Source organism: Ascaphus truei, chromosome 1, assembly GCF_040206685.1.
Source record: "Ascaphus truei isolate aAscTru1 chromosome 1, aAscTru1.hap1, whole genome shotgun sequence".
NCBI classification, from domain to species: domain Eukaryota; kingdom Metazoa; phylum Chordata; class Amphibia; order Anura; family Ascaphidae; genus Ascaphus; species Ascaphus truei.
This window is the reverse complement of record NC_134483.1, coordinates 496,299,161-496,318,008: the sequence shown is the minus strand read 5'-3', so window position 1 is coordinate 496,318,008 and position 18,848 is coordinate 496,299,161. Positions and strand designations below refer to the sequence as shown.

At 44.3% G+C, this 18,848-nt stretch overlaps 1 protein-coding gene across 1 annotated transcript in view; it reads left to right on the top strand.

Moving 5' to 3' along the window:
* LOC142503866 (ADP-ribosyl cyclase/cyclic ADP-ribose hydrolase 2-like) overlaps nt 1–14,841 on the top strand; it is a 38,172-nt gene extending 23,331 nt beyond the window's left edge. The window contains exons 7-8 of the mRNA XM_075616749.1: nt 9,335–9,421; nt 14,691–14,841. Coding sequence (XP_075472864.1) covers nt 9,335–9,421; nt 14,691–14,841 — 238 coding nt within the window. The remainder of the gene's footprint in view (nt 1–9,334; nt 9,422–14,690) is intronic.
* The last annotated feature ends 4,007 nt before the right edge of the window (nt 14,842–18,848 follow it).

Genomic DNA, 18,848 nt, shown 5'->3' with positions numbered 1-18,848 from the left:
GTGCTGTCTTGTCAGGATCACGGCTGGCAGTGCTGTGAGGCCTGACAAGAAGGCATAGTGATAGTGTGCAGCAAGTGGCTGTACGCGTTATGAAGTTTGCAGTGCGTAGTGTTAGTGTTAGTGTTAGGGTTCAGTGAGTGTCAGGACTGGGATGAGTTAGGGGAGTGGGGCAGGTTATTACTCCGCAGGCCCTAGGAGATTTCCCCAAGCCACCCCAGGTTGCGGTTCATCAGGGACAGGCCCTAGGTTAGGGTTCCTGTCACGTTAGGGTTAGTGAGAAAGAGATAGGGATATAGCGGCGGTTGCTGTTCCCGTGATTCGGTTGTGTTCCCGTGAAGCTGTGGGACCCTCGTTGGGGTTCCTGGAGAATTACCTGGATAGGATCAGACGGATGCATCGCACGTCTGACCCTTTTAGAAGATTGTTGCGGACCCGAGCATCGGAGTGCTCGGAAGGTATTCACTATATATATGTGCACCAACAGGCCTAACACATTAATTAGTGACTGCGCAGTCACCCACGTTCTCTACTAGAGTGCGGGACATTGGGTGGGGATTCTCGGGACACTGGGTGGGATCACCTAGTGTTGGGAAGCGTCCTGCGCGACGCAGTAAGTGTCTCCTCTAGAGAGGGACACAGGTTATGATGTTGATATTGCTGTGATTTGTTTCTCGCATGTTGAGTAAAGTCCCTAGTTAATATATATATATCTGTGTGAGTATCGATTATTGTGATTGTCCTGCGAGGAACCACTCCCCCTATGGTGGGAGCCATCGCAGGTGGAGGCGCTGCATCGTTGGAAGTAAGTACCCCTAGTATAATGGCCCCAGGTTCCCCATGGCGGACGCTCAGCCCTCCTGTGAGCCAACAGGTATAGCACCACACTAGAAGTAGTCAGATACACCTACACACCCCAATCTCACTTAGGGTGGGGGTAAGAGGGCTACATTTGGAGGCGCTGCTGAGATACAGACCTGGGGTGCCCTGTTCCATTTTTTTCCCAAATTGTCCAAGTCTCAATTTTTTGTCGCCATGTTTGTGAAGTCCGGACAAGAGGTCCTTGCCTGGGCTTTGAGGCAGTATATGGAGCCTGGCCGGGTAGTGGCAGTAGGAGGCCTTCCCGCAACTATGCCCGCGGTTGAGGTTCAGTACTCTATGCGTAAAATTCCAGGGTGGCCGCACGCATGTGTTTTAGATGAAGAACGCGATTCCACGGCCCCATGGAAAACCATACTTTTTGTAGCAACCCCCACTGCGGATATATGCCTGGCAGAGGCACCGTCCACCCTGTGTATGCCCGGGGGCCCGTCTGAGGGATACCCCCTAGTTTACGCAGACCTAGTAAAATGGCGTCTCCCGCCAACGCAGGAGAACGCACGTGCTGCTGACTGCAAGCCTGCACTAGATTGTGTTGAGGAAAACTGTCCGGGATTGGCGGGAAAACCAGAAGGCTACCCCCCTATCTATACAGAGAGCCCTAGTGTAATTGCAGAGACTGTGATTAAAATGGAGTCTCTCTCTAGCAGTGAGTCACACCTAAGATGGCGGCTCCCGCCAAGTCGGGAGAGCACCAGGACTGTGCAAGAAATTGTTGCAGAGTATTGTCCGGGTTGGGCGCGAAACCCTGAACCCCGCCCCTGCACTGTGAGTGACTCAGCACAGAGCCAGAACCACTCCCTTGTAGAAAGTGCCCCTCCTTCAGATTCCACCAGGGGGAGCAAGCCTTGTTATCTTCAACCATACAGTGATGCCGTAATAGACTCTTTCTTCTCTGAGGATGAGGATGAGAGAGACTGTCAGGACATACACCCCAATGTGTATGTGGCCTGGCGAGCGCCAGGAGTAGATGGCCTTATGTTAATGTGCCCCTGCCTGCAAGAAGCCTATGACGAGGGAGCCGAATTGTCCCAGTTACCGCTAGACTTCAAGACGACTGAGGTATGCGGAGAACCGGGTATACAATGTTTTAGTCCCACCTGTGACTGCTCTAGAGGTGCACTGGCGTGGGAGGCCGAATGTGAATGCTGCGGTGTGCGGTTCTTGAAGCCTATTACACCCCAGGCTACGGAGGCAGTTAAAGAAGAAGCGGGGAAGCCTGACCCCTCTGCAAAAGTGAGTGACATTGCTAATCCATCTGTCCTAATTCCAGAGGCCTCAGGGGACCCGTGTGTCCAAAACCATGTGGCAGAAACGGTTCCAGACCCTCTCAAAGGGGACGGCTTAGTGGTGGACCAGGAACCACAGAGCCCAAGCCAGCCGATGCCGGAATCACAGGGTAAGGTGTCTATACCCCCATTTTCTTTTAGTGATTCCAGCGACCAACCTCTCGTGGTGATGCGCCTGCCGGCGGACCACTCTAGTGAAGTTATCGAACCAATTATTTCGGCGGATACAGACCCTGCTGTGGGCTCGTGCGCCCTACAATGGTCAGTCCGACCTACTACCGAGGTACCATCAGTCCTAGAATGGGGACCAGTACCAAACGACGATGAGGGTGAGTCGACTGCCCCAGGGGTGTCGGGGGTGAGCCTCCAGGGGACCGCGGAGCACGATGGCTCCTTAAGTCTGGTCACCCGGGCGAAGGGCTCCCCTCTACATCGCGTCCTGGCGGAGGTGTCCTCCTTGGGAGAATCCATCCCAAGCCAGTGGAGTGGTAAGGAACTCCCTAACTCCCCACAATCTCCGATGGAGCTGGCCGTGAAGAAGGTCCGAGTTGAGGCTTCTGAACAGAGTATGAGCCAGTGCGCTCCGACACAAGTGGTCCCAGGACTGGGATCCAACGCTCCCGAGTTTTCAGCGCGTAAGTGGACTGCCCCAGAAGTACCGGGGGCAGGTTCCCAGACAACCGAGGTGGGAACTGACAGCGTCCCCGAGGACCTGTTGGCCCCCGTGAATCACCGCAGTGGTCGGGTGTCTACTCTTTACCCCCGGTCAGGTGAAACAGAGACATTGTCCAGTGCTCGCTTTTCAGTGGAAGCCTCGCAAGTCCGTAGGGACAAGGACTGTGTAAAGGAAGATCCAGGGAGACTAGCCTCCTTTAAGCCCAAAAAGGAGTGTGCCATTCGCCAAGTCGTGGACCGCGGAAAAGGTCCTGGCCTCCTGGTCTGCCGCATCCCTGCCGCGGATGACCGGGTAAGGGTCTGCTTCAGAGACACTGTGCTACTCCTTCCACCAGGGGGAGGAAGTAGCGAAGAGCCAGTAACTGTCGCTTTAGAGTGTGCTCTCCAAGAAATTTTTCTAGGGGAGGCTCACGGACGCAAAAGTGAGGTACCCCCACATGTTCAATTAGGGGCTCCCCACAAATGGTCTCAGCTAGCCTCGGGTATTATGTGTGAATTTCATTGTACCCAGTCATATAATTGCCATGTGATGAGTTGTATTTTCTATGCTGTGCATTTTGATTGTATAACTATTATGTTGATTGATGTCGTTCCCCAAGCGGGGACGTTGGATTTTCCACCAGGGGGAGAGTGTAACCCAGGTCTCCAGCAGCTCCTAGAGACCCCCCTCCCTTGGAGCAGCGTGGTCGCGGGTGCCGCCGGAGCCAGCAACGGACCCGACGGCTGCTTCCAAAGGTGGGGGCCGAAGCAGGGAGTAGCGTGCTATCTCTGCGAGCAGGCTGGTTGCCGGGGACGCGATCGGGCCGTTGCTAAGGCCGCAATCGCGTTGCTGCGGTCCCGGCAGCTAGCAAGGAGGGCGCCGCCATTGCGGAGAGACTCGTGTATGCGCAGTGATCGCGCAGGTGCAGGTAAGGCCCCAGAGCTAGGGAGAAGTCGCGCGAGTGTAGGGAAAGTGCAGGAAGGGTTGAGGTGGCCTCCAAAGACTCGCGCATGCGCAGGGCAAGTGCGCACGCGGCCCCAATGTATTTGCAGCCTCCACGGGACTACAACTCCCATGAGGCTTAGGGGCAAGCACATCAGGTGCCTCCGTGTGGCCAATAAGGGCCAAGGATCTCCAGAGGGAGCAATAAGATACATTTCGCGCGCTGAGAACGGCAGTTGGAGCTGGGGAGCTGTGAGGGAAGGAAGGGTGCAGAGAGCATGTGCAGCTCCTGCATCGAGTAAGGTCCCCACATCCCAAGTAAGGCCCCAACTCCCCACCAGGTTAGTGGGTAAGTGTTGAGGGACGGCCCAGATAGGGACGCTGCCCTTAGTGCGTGTCTGTGTGCTGTCTTGTCAGGATCACGGCTGGCAGTGCTGTGAGGCCTGACAAGAAGGCATAGTGATAGTGTGCAGCAAGTGGCTGTACGCGTTATGAAGTTTGCAGTGCGTAGTGTTAGTGTTAGTGTTAGGGTTCAGTGAGTGTCAGGACTGGGATGAGTTAGGGGAGTGGGGCAGGTTATTACTCCGCAGGCCCTAGGAGATTTCCCCAAGCCACCCCAGGTTGCGGTTCATCAGGGACAGGCTCTAGGTTAGGGTTCCTGTCACGTTAGGGTTAGTGAGAAAGAGATAGGGATATAGCGGCGGTTGCTGTTCCCGTGATTCGGTTGTGTTCCCGTGAAGCTGTGGGACCCTCGTTGGGGTTCCTGGAGAATTACCTGGATAGGATCAGACGGATGCATCGCACGTCTGACCCTTTTAGAAGATTGTTGCGGACCCGAGCATCGGAGTGCTCGGAAGGTATTCACTATATATATGTGCACCAACAGGCCTAACACATTAATTAGTGACTGCGCAGTCACCCACGTTCTCTACTAGAGTGCGGGACATTGGGTGGGGATTCTCGGGACACTGGGTGGGATCACCTAGTGTTGGGAAGCGTAGTGTCTCGCACTAAGTGTCTCCTCTAGAGAGGGACACAGGTTATGATGTTGATATTGCTGTGATTTGTTTCTTGCATGTTGAGTAAAGTCCCTAGTTAATATATATATATCTGTGTGAGTATCGATTATTGTGATTGTCCTGCGAGGAACCACTCCCCCTATGGTGGGAGCCATCGCAGGTGGAGGCGCTGCATCGTTGGAAGTAAGTACCCCTAGTATAATGGCCCCAGGTTCCCCATGGCGGACGCTCAGCCCTCCTGTGAGCCAACAGGTATAGCACCACACTAGAAGTAGTCAGATACACCTACACACCCCAATCTCACTTAGGGTGGGGGTAAGAGGGCTACATATATATGATGAATCGGCAATTTGGACCATTTTCAGCCGAAATGTCTTCATTGAACTCTATGGGGATTTTCGTCTGAAAACGGCTTGAATGGCTGCTTACCCCCATAACTATATATCTGAAAATGCAGATTATTTACATCATGGGTTATTTCCTCCTTTCTCAGAAGGAATGGAAAAAGCCACGGTGTTTTGGCACAGACTTTAAGCTTAGATAATACAGCCACTCCCTTGTTTGTAGCTGCTGCACAAACTTGTCAAAACAGGAATCTGAAGACTCCGTAAATTCACTGATTACATTTTATATAATATATCGGTGCTATTTATCTACTTTTCAACGGGGCCAGATTTGACAATCCAGGCGGTCCTCGGTTATCCGACAGAATCCGTTCCGGAAAGTAGCTTCGGATAGTGAAAGTGTCGTAAAGTGAATCCCATATTAATGAGTGGCACTAAGCATCACATAAGGCGTTCCAGTGTCGGAAAAAAAGTCCTATAGGATTGCATTGTGACGCGTTGAATATGCCGTGCGTCGTAAAGTTAAACGACGGATAGGAAGGACCACCTGTACCTATTATATTTCAATGAAAAATAGCATTGTGATTTTTTTTACTGTGGAGACGGAGGGTTGGTCAGCGCACGGGATTTCGCTCACAAGATGAAATGAGAAGATAAGGAACACGTGATTAGTGTTTAGATAGCCAAACAGTACAGTATGCAGTGATAAAAAGTTGTCTCATAAAATATTGAATAAAATGCTAAAATACATTTTTTTTTAAATTTTTAAAATGATGTTCTGTGATTAATTGAACTGATATAAGATTGGGGGTAAGTGAGATAAAAAGGGTGGTGGGAGCGGGTGATTAGCAGGCTTTTGTATAGCCTGCTGTTTGTCAGGGATAGTTGTGCTGATTAGCAGAATATGAAGGGCAGTCTTCACTTCGTAAGTGTTATTCTTTTTTTGCTGTTTTTTGCACTTAATAAATCCTATTTTACTTACTCACCCTGTTCGGCCCTTTTTCTTCTAATTTGGGCACCCGGGAGATAAGTCACTTGCATACTGCCTCCATTGGGAGGGGGAGGAAGCCATTCATTGCTTCTGGCAGCACTTTGTTAAAGAAAGACTGCCCTTCATATTCTGCTAATCAGCACAACTATCCCTGACAAACAGCAGGCTATACAAAAGCCTGCTAATCACCCGCTCCCACCACCCTTTTTATCTCACTTACCGACCAATCTTATATCAGTTCAATTAATCACAGAACTTCATTTTAAATATTTAAAAAAAAAAATATTTTAGCATTTTATTCAATATTTTATGAGACAACTTTTTATCACTGCATACTGTACTGTTTGGCTATCTAAACACTAATCACGTGTTCCTTATCTTCTCATTTCATCTTGTGAGCGAAATCCCGTGCGCTGACCAACCCTCCGTCTCCACTGCAACTCTAAGAAGATTCCGGGCTTTATCTTCTCTACAGGTCCAGCTGCAGAAAACAACAAGGGCAAGTATACACTACCCTTTCTTTGGTTACACATCACAAAACAGGCAGCATCACAAGCCTAAAAAAACAAGGGAGCGCCCCAGCCTCTTTTCTTTTTGATTTTTTTTACTATCATTTTTATCTCTATCAGTGATTTTGTTCATTTTTTATTTAGTTGTAATGCTAAAACCAGGCAAAAACAGTATAACACGTGATGGAACTGAACAAAATGAGGAAGGAGGAGAAAGAAAATGAGCCAAAAATATTATTTTGTGTCTCTAACTAATTAATTTTAATGAGAGAAAGTGCACTTCCCTGTCCTGTCAAACCCAAGGGAGTGCGGCTCATCTGATGCAACACTGTGCAATACAGAGGCAGTGAGGCATTCTTGCATTGCTCTGTGCTTTTTCACATTCATGGGAGAAAAGCTGGATGTATAAGTTGAGCCAAACATTGGCCCAGATCCACAAAAGTGTGCTAAGCTTTATCATGCCCACTCCCATTCATATGAGTGTGAGTAAAGGTGTGCTAAAGCTTAGCATCCTTTTTTGGTTCTGGGCCATAGTGAGCAATAAAATAGCTAAATTTCTAGAATTTGGAAACTGCTCTTCCCGAATATGTTCAGTCCAAAACTCGGCACGGCCTGCATTTTGAAAATCCTGCTTTAAAAAATGTCCAAGTTCCAACTGGAATGGAGTTTCTTTGACTGATGCAAAATCCCTTTCTGCTGCAATGGCGAATGGATCTTGACCAAACAGCTTGACATCTCTTTAAGCAGATGGGAATCCAGAAATGTATCAGCAAAGTTTTTTTTTTTTTAACATGCTCAGGAACTATTATCACACTGGTTACGGGGATCGATGTTGAGCTGATACATTTGTGCCTTGTTGGGAAGTAGATCAGTATATTCAAGTTTAAGTCAATAGAAAAGATATACTTTTTTTGTTGAAATCCAGTGTAGTTAGCTTTCCCTAAAGGGAATAGGTGTTTATTTTCTATGATTTGGTTTTCTTAAAGGGACAGTGCACCCAGAGTTTATTTGTTTGTGGCTAATAAACCACTACAGTTTAAAGTTTAATACCGTGTCTAGCGTCTTACTGACACTGCCGTGAGGCCGCCCTGCCACAATGGGTAAAAACATAGTTACATAGTAGATGAGGTTGAAAAAAGGCATGTCCATAGAGTTCATCCTAATTCCACATTTTAACTACCCTTTCTGTAAAGAACCCTTCTCTTTATCGCTGGAGAAATCTCCTTTCCTCCAACCATAAGGGATGAGTTGTTCTTTTGAAGCTTCTCGTATTGACCCTATTTATATTTGTATATACTTAACATATTCCCTCTTAGATGCCTCTTTTCTAATGTAAATAAATCTAATTTAGCTAACCTCTCAGAAGTCAGCCTTTCCATCCCATTTATTAATTTGGTGGCTCTTTTCTGCACGTTTTCTAGTTCCATACAGTCTTTTTTATCGAGTGATGCCAAAAACTGTACTCCATATTCAAGGTGTGGTCTTACTAATGCTTTATACAATGGCATAATTATGCTTGGTTCCCTTCCATCCATACCCCATTTAATGCAAGATAAGATCTTATTTACCTTTGCAGTTATTGCCTGACATTGGCACTATTGCTAAACCTGCTGTCTTCAAGTACTCGCAAATCCTTCTCCATCAATGATTGACCTAATTTTCCCCATTTAATATGTAAGCAGCCTGTTTAATCTTATTTCCCAAAATGCATAACCTTACATTTATCTCTAATAAACCTTATCTGCCATTTACCTGTCCAAGTTTCCAATATATCCAAGTCCTTCCGGAGAGAAATTACATCCTGCATTAATTTTACTACCTTACACAATTTAGTGTCATCAGCAAAGATGGAAACTTTGCTCTCTATGCCAACCTCAAGGTCATTAATATACAAGTTAAAAAGCAGTGGTCCCAGAACTGAACCTTGAGCTACTCCCCTTACAACTTTAGCCCAACCTGAAAAGGTTCCATTAGGTGCAAATATTTTTACTGAGACCAATTATCTTTATTTTGTACATTAACCTCTTGTGTGGCATTACATCAAAAGCCTTTGCGCAATCTAAGTAGACCACATCAACTGCATTACCGTGGTCTAAATTCCTACTTACCTCCTCAAATAAACTAATAAATTTCGTTTGGCACAACCTATCCCTTTAAAAATCCATGGTGACTATGACTAATTATTTTGTTATCTATTAGGTATTCCTGAATATTATCCAGTACTAAACCTTCAAGTAGCTTCCCCACAATTGATGTCAGGCTTACAGGTCTGTAATTCCCTAATTGTGATCTGGCTCCACGTCTGCTTTATGTCAATCTTGTGGTATTGAGCCTGTGGAAATTGAATCCTTCAATATTAAATATAATGGTTTTGCTATTACTGAACTTCACTCTTTAAGAACCCTTGGGTTTATGCCATTGAGGCCAGGTGCTTTATTTACTTTCATTTTATCAAGCCACATTTGCACTTGCTTCTTAGTTAACCAAATGTTACAATTCAGTCAGTAACCTTCTTACACTAAACCCTGGCACACATTAAGGCAAAGCAAAGTGATAGTACAGCATCAAGGCACATATATCCATTGGTGGATATATAGTCCCTATTTCGTTTTCTATAGCTGGCATTTTGCACTTACAGCATAGCAAAAACTTAATGACGTTAAGGATCTCAGCATTTTGTTTTAAAATGTCTGTTCATTGTGTTTTCAGAGACTCTTGTGGAGAAAACAGTATTGCAGTTTTAGAAAGTATCCTGGCATCAAAAAACTTTACATACAACTGCTTTAATAATTACAGGCAAGTAAACTTCTTTTTACAAAAACTGTGCTGCCCAATTACTGCATACAGTTCATGTAACAATACAAAAGTACTAAAACAAGCGCTAGACCTAATAATTAAACAGTGCAGTGCACAAAGCTAAGCAGCCTGGTAATCTACTAGGGAATATTTCGAAATAAACCCCAAAAAACAACATAAAAATACAAATATAGAATCAGAACCTGGCGCGTGTGTATAATGATAAACAATGTGTATAGTCCAATAAAGAATATGTGATAATGTGAGTGAAGTCCTTATTCTTGCAAACTTGAGTGGTTAGCCGATGAGAAATGGACTCAAAAACACAGTTCACAGGGCAAACAGTCCTCTTCACAGTGTGATGCTACCCTGTAGATATGAGACATGAAGCAGGGAAAAAAACATTGCGCAGTATTGTTTTACAGCCAAAAGCACCCTTCTTCTTTAAACTCAATAGATTGCCTACTTACTAGAAGTAGGCAGGTCGCATTCAGAGGAGAGAAACTGTGTTTGGAGTCTTCCGAGTCCAAGCAGCTTTGGGTATAGCACAAACCCCTCGTGGTGTCCTCAGCTTCAGTGGATGTAGGAAGGGTCTCCCTCTCAGGAACAGATGTCTCCTGAGCCTGTCTTCGGATTCCTGTATCTTATTCTCCAGTGAGGGATGAAAGAAGAACAGAGGATTGCGCAATAATAAAAACTTTAATGACGCCTCCAAACCTAAAACAATAAAATACTCAAAAAGGAAGGTAAGTTTAAAATCAAAATAGAAGTGTCCGACCCAGCACACCCAGCAGCCGTGTTCAGTCACTGAATGTCCTTCCCGGTATCGCATGTACCTCACATGGTTCCGGCGGTTCAGGATGACGTCACCGTCTCCGTTCTTGACTGGCAGCTGAATGAGTGTCTAGGGCAGTACCTCGTTAGGCTCCTCCCTACGCGTTTCGTGATGGGGAACGTCACTTCGTCAGGGGATTGCAGAGCCTCAGCAATCCCGTGTGTGTTATATAGCCCCATGTTAACCCCTTAAGTGAAGGAACCACATGGGACTAACAGATGCAAAGTGAATCTACTGATCCTGATGCTGGCACCAGTGGGGTTAAAAGTAGTCACTTCTGAAGTGAGCAAATGGTTCAATTAGGAACACATAGATCACATAAAATCACATGTAAATAAAAACATGTAAATAAAAACATTTAAATAAAATAGAAATACATCGAATGAGACATAAATTGAGAGACCTTCTGGATCTATACTCTAAAAACCCTCTCCCCCAAAGGGTTGAACATTGATTTCGATCTAGCATCTTTTCTCTAAAAAGGCCCTGTGTAGCTCTTAATTATAATACTGCTCTAGGTTTGCTGCCCATTTGTTCTATCAATTGCACAGTTTTTCCTCTTTTCCATTTACTCCTAATCAGTCAATTTATGTCTCATTCGATGTATTTCTATTTTATTTAAATGTTTTTAGTTACATGTTTTTATTTACATGTGATTTTATGTGATCTATGTGTTCCTAATAAACACGCGATACCGGGAAGGACATTCAGTGACTGAACACGGCTGCTGGGTGTGCTGGGTCGGGCACTTCTATTTTGATTTTAAACTCACCTTCCTTTGTGAGTATTTTATTATTTTAGGTTTGGAGGCGTCATTAAAGTTTTTATTATTGCGCAATCCTCTGTTCTTCTTTCATCCCTCACTGGAGAATAAGATACAGGAATCCGAAGACAGGCCCAGGAGACATCTGTTCCTGAGAGGGAGACCCTTCCTACATACACTGAAGCTGAGGACACCACGAGGGGTTCATGCTATACCCAAAGCTGCTTGGACTCGGAAGACTCCAAACACAGTTTCTCTCCCCTGTATGCGACCTGCCTACTTCTAGTAAGTAGGCAATCTATTGAGTTGAAAGAATAAGGGTGCATTTGGCTGTAAAACAATACTGCGCAATGTTTTTTTCCCTGCTTCATGTCTCATATCTACAGGGTAGCATCACACTGTGAAGAGGACTGTTTGCCCTGTGAACTGTGTTTTTGAGTCCATTTCTCATCGGCTAACCACTCAAGTTTGCAAGAATAAGGACTTCACTCACATTATCACATATCCTTTATTGGACTATACACATTGTTTATCATTATACACACGCGCCAGGTTTTGATTCTATACAGTTCATGTATTAACTGCAAGATGACGGCACTAACAATTAGAAGTATGTCCGAGTTCAATACATTTCACAGAGCGAAAAGGGGGAGAGAGAAAAGGGGGAAAGGGAAAAGGGCCTGAATAACTGGGGGGAGGGGAAGGAGAGACTGTACCATGCTATTTTCAGCTCAGTGGATCCTACAGTATACTTTAGTTTGAACTCCCTCCAGAGGGAAAAAATGGCCACCAAATCTCGCTGGTCTCAAGGGCCAATAGAAAGACACAATGTCATGGGTTGTGGATTCCTATTGGATGGCCATTTAAATATAAAAAAAAACAGGAAGTAACACCGGTAACCTCACCAGTAAGTATCTCATGAACAGGGAGTGTCCCCGGAGTTGAATATACAGCAGTGCTTTACAGCTCCGCAGGACGCACTAGGCTTCCATACTGGAGAAAATGGGGAGGGGTATTGGTTAGGTGAGAGAAGACGCCTCACAAGGAGGAAACACGCGATGCACCGCCGTCAGAACAAATGGAAGGCTGGTCAGCTGACTGTGAAAAAACTTTATTGCTCCCAATGTAGAGCTAGCACACTTTGACGCGTTTCAGCCAATTGGCCTTTGACAAAGGCCAATTGGCTGAAACGCGTCAAAGTGTGCTAGCTCTACATTGGGAGCAATAAAGTTTTTTCACAGTCAGCTGACCAGCCTTCCATTTGTTCTGACGGCGGTGCATCGCGTGTTTCCTCCTTGTGAGGCGTCTTCTCTTATCTGCCATTCGCGGTCGCACACCGGGTTGCTGGAGCAGAGGCCACTCAACACACCGCCGGTCATTGACCGCCCTCACGACGGACGAGTCGTTCGAGGGTTGGCGGTGCTACACACCAGGACATCCATCACGGGCACGGCATCTACAGCTGGTCAAGGGTGAGTCTCATAACATGTTATTATAGTGCTCTTGGGGAGCCACATCATTACTAGAGACCCTGGCGCCCTGTCAGCTTTGCCTTATGCCTACAACTCATATTTGGAAGAGATATTTCTCCAGCAACTTTTATACATTTCTGAGCACCTATATTGGTGCATCCCTGCACCTATGTATTGGTTAGGTGGGCTTTCTGTTTTAAATCAGTGCTACTGTAGTTAAAAGTACAAGCAAACTCAGAAAATCAGCAAAATCCCTAGATGTCCAAGGAGCCGCAATTCACATATCATTTTGTGTTAACATTGTTTTTACAGATCAAGATAGGATGATTTCAAGCCTAAATATTAATTATGCTACATTCTCTATATACCTATATATTCAGCATGTAACTAGTTAAAATAAGTAATTTAGAATTAAGTTAGAAATTATACTGGAAAATGATAAGCTGACTTTGCAAAGATAAGATGAAGACAGCCAGGTACAGAAATGTTTGTCTGCTGAGTTGAATAGTATATGGTCAAGAGTTTGTATTCAAAGGTTAGTTAAATAATAGTAAGACCATACAATACAATAGAGATGGTTCTTTAAAGATAAGGAACATATGATTAACTATAGTTACTTAGTGACAGAACAAAGAGGGGTTTCTAAATCAGGGTAAATATTGCTAAAGAAAGAGACAGTGTTCTATGGTTGATGATTGACTAAGAATATTTGGTCTGACAGTGAGAGAAGTATGTATTGTTGAAATCTATAAAGAGTCTATCTGGATTTATAGAATTCGGAATAATTTAACATCACCAAGCTAAGAACAACTAAGTATTCTCCACTCTATAACTAAATTCTATATGCCTGAATGATGTAACCAACTGAAATTATGCTGTAAAATATGTTTTCTATTGTCTCTGATAAATTGAGAAAAGAACTGGGCAGTGGACTATTTGATATATATTGAAAGGTGGGACATTTATTTGCACCCATCTAATGAGCAAATCTTCAACAGCACGCAAAACTTTAGAATAGTCAGCCTAGTCCAGGGGTCTTCAACCTTTCAAGGAAGAAGAGCCATTTTATAAAAAATGTATTTGTCCAAAATATTCAGAGAGCCGCAACACATGCATGAATATTACACCCCCACAAACACATACACATACTGTACACACACTAATAGGTACAGTATATACGGTATAAGCATTAACATACGACAAACTTACTTTAATCAGAATTAGGGAAAAGAAAAAATATGTGGGGGAATAAAAAACATCTCACAATAATAAGTCACCTTATTTATTTTTTTTCATTGTTTTTCCATGCAAAACAGTTTGTCATTTTCAAATACACAATACATACATACACATACACTACCCCCCAAATACACACACACACACACACTACCCCCCACCCCAAATACAAGCACACAATACCCGCCAATACACACACTACCCCCCAAATACACACACACACTACCCCCCACCCCAAATACAATCACACAATACCCGCCAATACACACACTGCCCCCCAAATACACACACTAACCCCCAAATACACACACTATTGCCCCGCCATACACACACACACACGGATGGCACTGGCCGGGCCTCTTGCTGCCACCCGGCATCCCCTCAGCTTCTGGAATGCCTCCTGCACTGTCCTATGCCTGGCCTCTCTGTGACGTTGGCGCGTGCCGGAAGTGGCACCAGCATGAGAGAGGCCACATGTGGGACAGTGCAGGAGGCATGCCAGCAGCTCGGAAGATGCCAGGCGGCACAAGAGGCCCAACAGCGACCGCCGCCCCCCCCCCCCTCCTGCAGCCAAGAGCAGCACAGTGAGGAGAGCCGCATGTAGGTGCCGAAAGAGTCACATGTTGCCGACCACTGCCCTAGTCTGACTAAATAAAAGCAAGCATGACAAAGAGCATTTTAACTCTCTTAATGACGAAGGGTTTTGCACTACATGCCTCTCCATTTCTGCCTGTTACATGCCCCTTTAAGTCTGAAAGTTAACTTAATGTGCTGCAAATGTTTGTTCTACTTGATGTGCACCAAAATATTATTACATATCTCTAATGTTTTGGTGCATTAACATATCTGATTGGTGCAATTCTCTTATAAAAAATATTTGCTTTAAAAAAAATAATATATTTATTATTTTGATATTTTTTTCTTTTCATAATAACGTAACATATATTTTCCTTTTTTTTACAGACCAGTACGAATCTTGCAATGTGTGGATTTCCCTAGTCATTCTGATTGTGTCCCAAATAATGACAGTAGCTCTGTTAAACCATGGATAACCATGATTCTTCCATGGTTTATTCTGATCATTAATCATGCAAATCAAATTGCCCATAAATGAGCATGAATTGAATAACTTTATGTATAAATATGGAAAGCTTTATTTTACCTACTGATAATAAAGAATATAATGTTACAATGCAGAATATCCCGGAGATTCCGTAGGATTCAATGACAGGCATAACATAGAATATATAAAGAAAAAGAATCTGTGCACTAAATGTGAAATAAAGGGATTCACTAGTGTGATTTCTTAAATAAAAACTACCAATTCAAGAAAAATATTAGTACACTATGTGATTTAAGGGAACACAAAATGAAGTTCCAAAAATTGTGAATAAAGGTTAAAAAAAATCATATAAAAACCTTAACTCATAAGTGGAGAGTCTGCTGCTTGTCAGAGTGGATGGCCCGACATCACACAGGAAATCATGTAAAAAAGGAGAGAACAAAGCGCACGACTCTCATAGGGTAATAAAGTACATATAATGTGACAATTCAAAAGTAATAAATGCACGTAGAAGAAGTTAAGTTAAACAAGCAGGGCATGTTCTGGGTACATGTTACCACTTCAGGATACAGATGACTCGACTTGTAGGGAACCCTCTGCATATACAGCCTCCGGTCCGGTCAGTAGTCTCTCATGGTGTAGCTGTGGGTATCCAGCCAATAATAAAGAAGTGTCCGTAACAAAGTAACTCACAGAGCACACAGAATTACACTGGAACAACTCTCCTGCACCGCAGCTCCCCCGGCTGCCCGCCGAGAATCAGAGGACCTCTGTGCTACCGGATTGGTAGAGCGAGATGTTGACGTCACTCCAGAATGCCACGAACTTTCAAAGTCCCACGGATAGCCTCAGATCAAATCAATATCAGGGTGCAGATACCATAGGAGAGTGTCCTGTAAAAGTACAATCCTACGCTTTTCGTAGATTACTCTACTTCATCAGGGATGTTACATGGAACACAGAATATACAGTAAAAGAATATCCCACCATTATTGCATAAAGCAAAAAATATATATTTTTATGTCGTTTTTACACACAGTTTTGGTTTGTTTCTTTTTGGTTTGTTTCTATTTAATACATTTGTTTTTAATATTGACTAAAACTACAATATTTTCAATGGTTCATCTGCACAGGTGTACATGAGCCAGCAATATATTGGATGTAGAGCAGGGGGCTGTTAGAAAAATCTAATTTAAGAAGCAAAATTGTTTTGGTGATTTTAACAAGCTGCCTACAGTTTATGTTCTACTTTAGAGAGAGTCATATTAGTGGGGAACGGGTTATGGGAAGCCTAACAGAAACAAATTTAGGATGCGCTAACAAATAACAATACAAGTGACTTCCGGTATTCTGGGTTTTGCACTGGAGCTGGTCCCCCGTAACCCTAAGCATTTCGCAGGTAGTTTCTGCTTCCTCAAGGGTATGTTTCAAATATACGGGGGAACAGCTTCAGTGCAACACCCAGAATACCGGAAGTGACATAAGATGCCGGCTGGAATGACGAGGAGAGTCGCGGTCACTGGGGGGGAGAAAAGTGCATTAGCTGGATCTGTTTTTCACTGTATACTCAGCCTATGTGTGAGTGATACCCTGATCTAAAGTTGGAATTTTAAGAAGAAGCTCTGTTTTCTTCTATCCATGGCTGTGGGAGAGGAGGAGCAAAGATACATTTTAGTGCCTGAGCCCATGCACTTTCATGTAAGTTCATATCTTACCACGCAAAAACAAAAGTGAACAAATCTGCGCAAACAATTGTGACATTATATATGCAATGTGATTATAATCCTATAGTAGGGAAATACAATAATAAATAGTGATTGTGATAAACCCTTCAATATCCGCAAATATCTGTGAATATTCGTGAATTTTAAACGTGAATGATATCAGTGTAATATTAAATAATCAAAGTGAAAAAGTGACTTATTAATATACAACCAGAGAGTCTGCTGCCAGTCAGGAAAGATGGCTCAACATCTTGTATAGCTGATAAAAAAGAAACAAAAGACAGCGCACAACTCCCTGATGAAGTAAAGTCCATCTATGAAACACGTAGGATTCCTGTCCATTTCAGTCAATATCTGACTTTGAAGCAATTTCTCTACACCACCATTCAGTTCTCTGTGTCCGTGATACAAAGCTGGTCTGACTCACACTGATTGGTTGCTTAACAAGTGACGAGTCTAGTGACGTCAGCGGCTGTAACGTTGAGACACAGGAGTTTGATTCAGGCTGTATGCTAGGTGAGTAGGAGCTTTTCCCTACAACCATATGAGACCCTACGAACATTACACAACCACACAGGAAACCATTGATCGAGATCCAGGAGAGATAGGACGTCCATCAGCACAAACTCAGGAACGGATCATCGTGCTGGCAATCGGAGGAGAGCAGCTGTGTGCCATATGGTAACATGTACCTGACATGTAGCACTTAATATAACTTTATTGGATGTACGTGCAATACTAACCCTCATCACATTGTTCATTTAATATAATTTACTACACACTGAGAGTTGTGCGCTGTCTTTTGTTTCTTTTTTTCCTTTTAATTGTACCACTTCCTGTTGTTGGAGCATGTTTTTGTGAACATGCGTTACTATATATTTTCTTTTTTTCTTCTCATTCTATTGGAATCCTAAGCAAAGAAAAAATAGTTTATATCTAAATTGCATTAAATAATTCATTAAAATTAACTCAAACATATTAAACACATTAAGAAATAATGTTATAAAATAATGTAGCACCTCCCAGTTAATATTCAAACCCCATTCCTAATAAATTCATAATCAGTAATCATTATACTGTATGTAGTTCTTTGTTGAGCCCGGAAAATTGGTGGCAGGACTTAAAGGAAAAGGTGCTGCTGCTTAGTTTACCTTAGTCCCTCACAAAAATAGCTCTGGTCATAGAAATGTATACTGTGACGACTCAGGAGATTCCTTCCTCTCCCTCTCTCCCATCTCCCGTTATCCTTTCTGCCCCTTCCCACTCCTCTCCTTCACGTCTACCTCTCTCCCGTTGCCGCAGCGCGTTCCCCGCATGTCTCGCATACCCACGTGCTCCCTTAGCCCCTGCTGTAATTCTCCCCGCTCCCTCTTCCCCGTGGTTGCTCCTTTACCTTCCCCTGTGGTGCCATCCATCCCATTGCCTCCTCCTCGCGTGATGCCCGTGGCGCGGCGTTCCGCGCGCCTGGTGACACGTCCGGTGCGCACGCCCCCTCAGCCCACGGGGGACGCGCGTGCATGCTCCCCGCTATCCTTGCTGGCCATCGCATGGGCACAGGCCTCGCCCGCGTTCCCCTCCACTTGGCTCCGTCCCCCTCCTGCTATCTTCCCCTGCTCCGTGCGGGCCACGCCTGTGTTGCAGCCTGTGCGCGCGCATCCCCAGCTTACAGGGGCCGCATGCACAGACTCTTCCTATCTGGATTCCTCTGTCTCCTCCTCTTCTCTCCCTGACCTATCTCTAGCTTCTCTCACTCAGAAGCGTGTATGCAGAGCTCCCAGGCATTTGCTGTGGAATCAGGTTGTATTCTTTCTTTCTTTGTTATACTTTGGTGTGGATTTGTGGGGGAGTATACTGTGAGTATACTGTGAGTTTTGTAGAGGGTTTTGGGTGTATTTTGAGGTTTAAAAACCGTTTTTGGTTTTCACCCAGAGGCTGCAGTGTTTCAACCCAGCAAAGCTACACTTTAGCTGGCTGGTAACTGTAGTCTCAACCCCTCTCTCCTCCCCCACCCTTGGTTGTTTGTTTTACTTCTAATTTACTTTAATTTAAGCCTGGTTCCTTCCTTTTTCATTTGCTTTTGGGAGCTCTGTGTCTTTCTTTAAGAGTTATAAAATTGTGGTGTGGCTTATTGTAAGAGAGTGAGTAAATAAAAAGGAAAGAAAAAGGAAGATTGCAGCGGTCTTTAAAAGCTGTTTTCTTTCCCTCCCTTTGCAGAGAGGTAGTTAATTTGTCCTTAAAGGGACAGTTCCTCTCTGCACCTCTCTCTCTAAACACTACCTCCTCCCCTGACTAAAAGGTTTTTTATTATCATGCCTAAGGGGAATAGGATAGTAC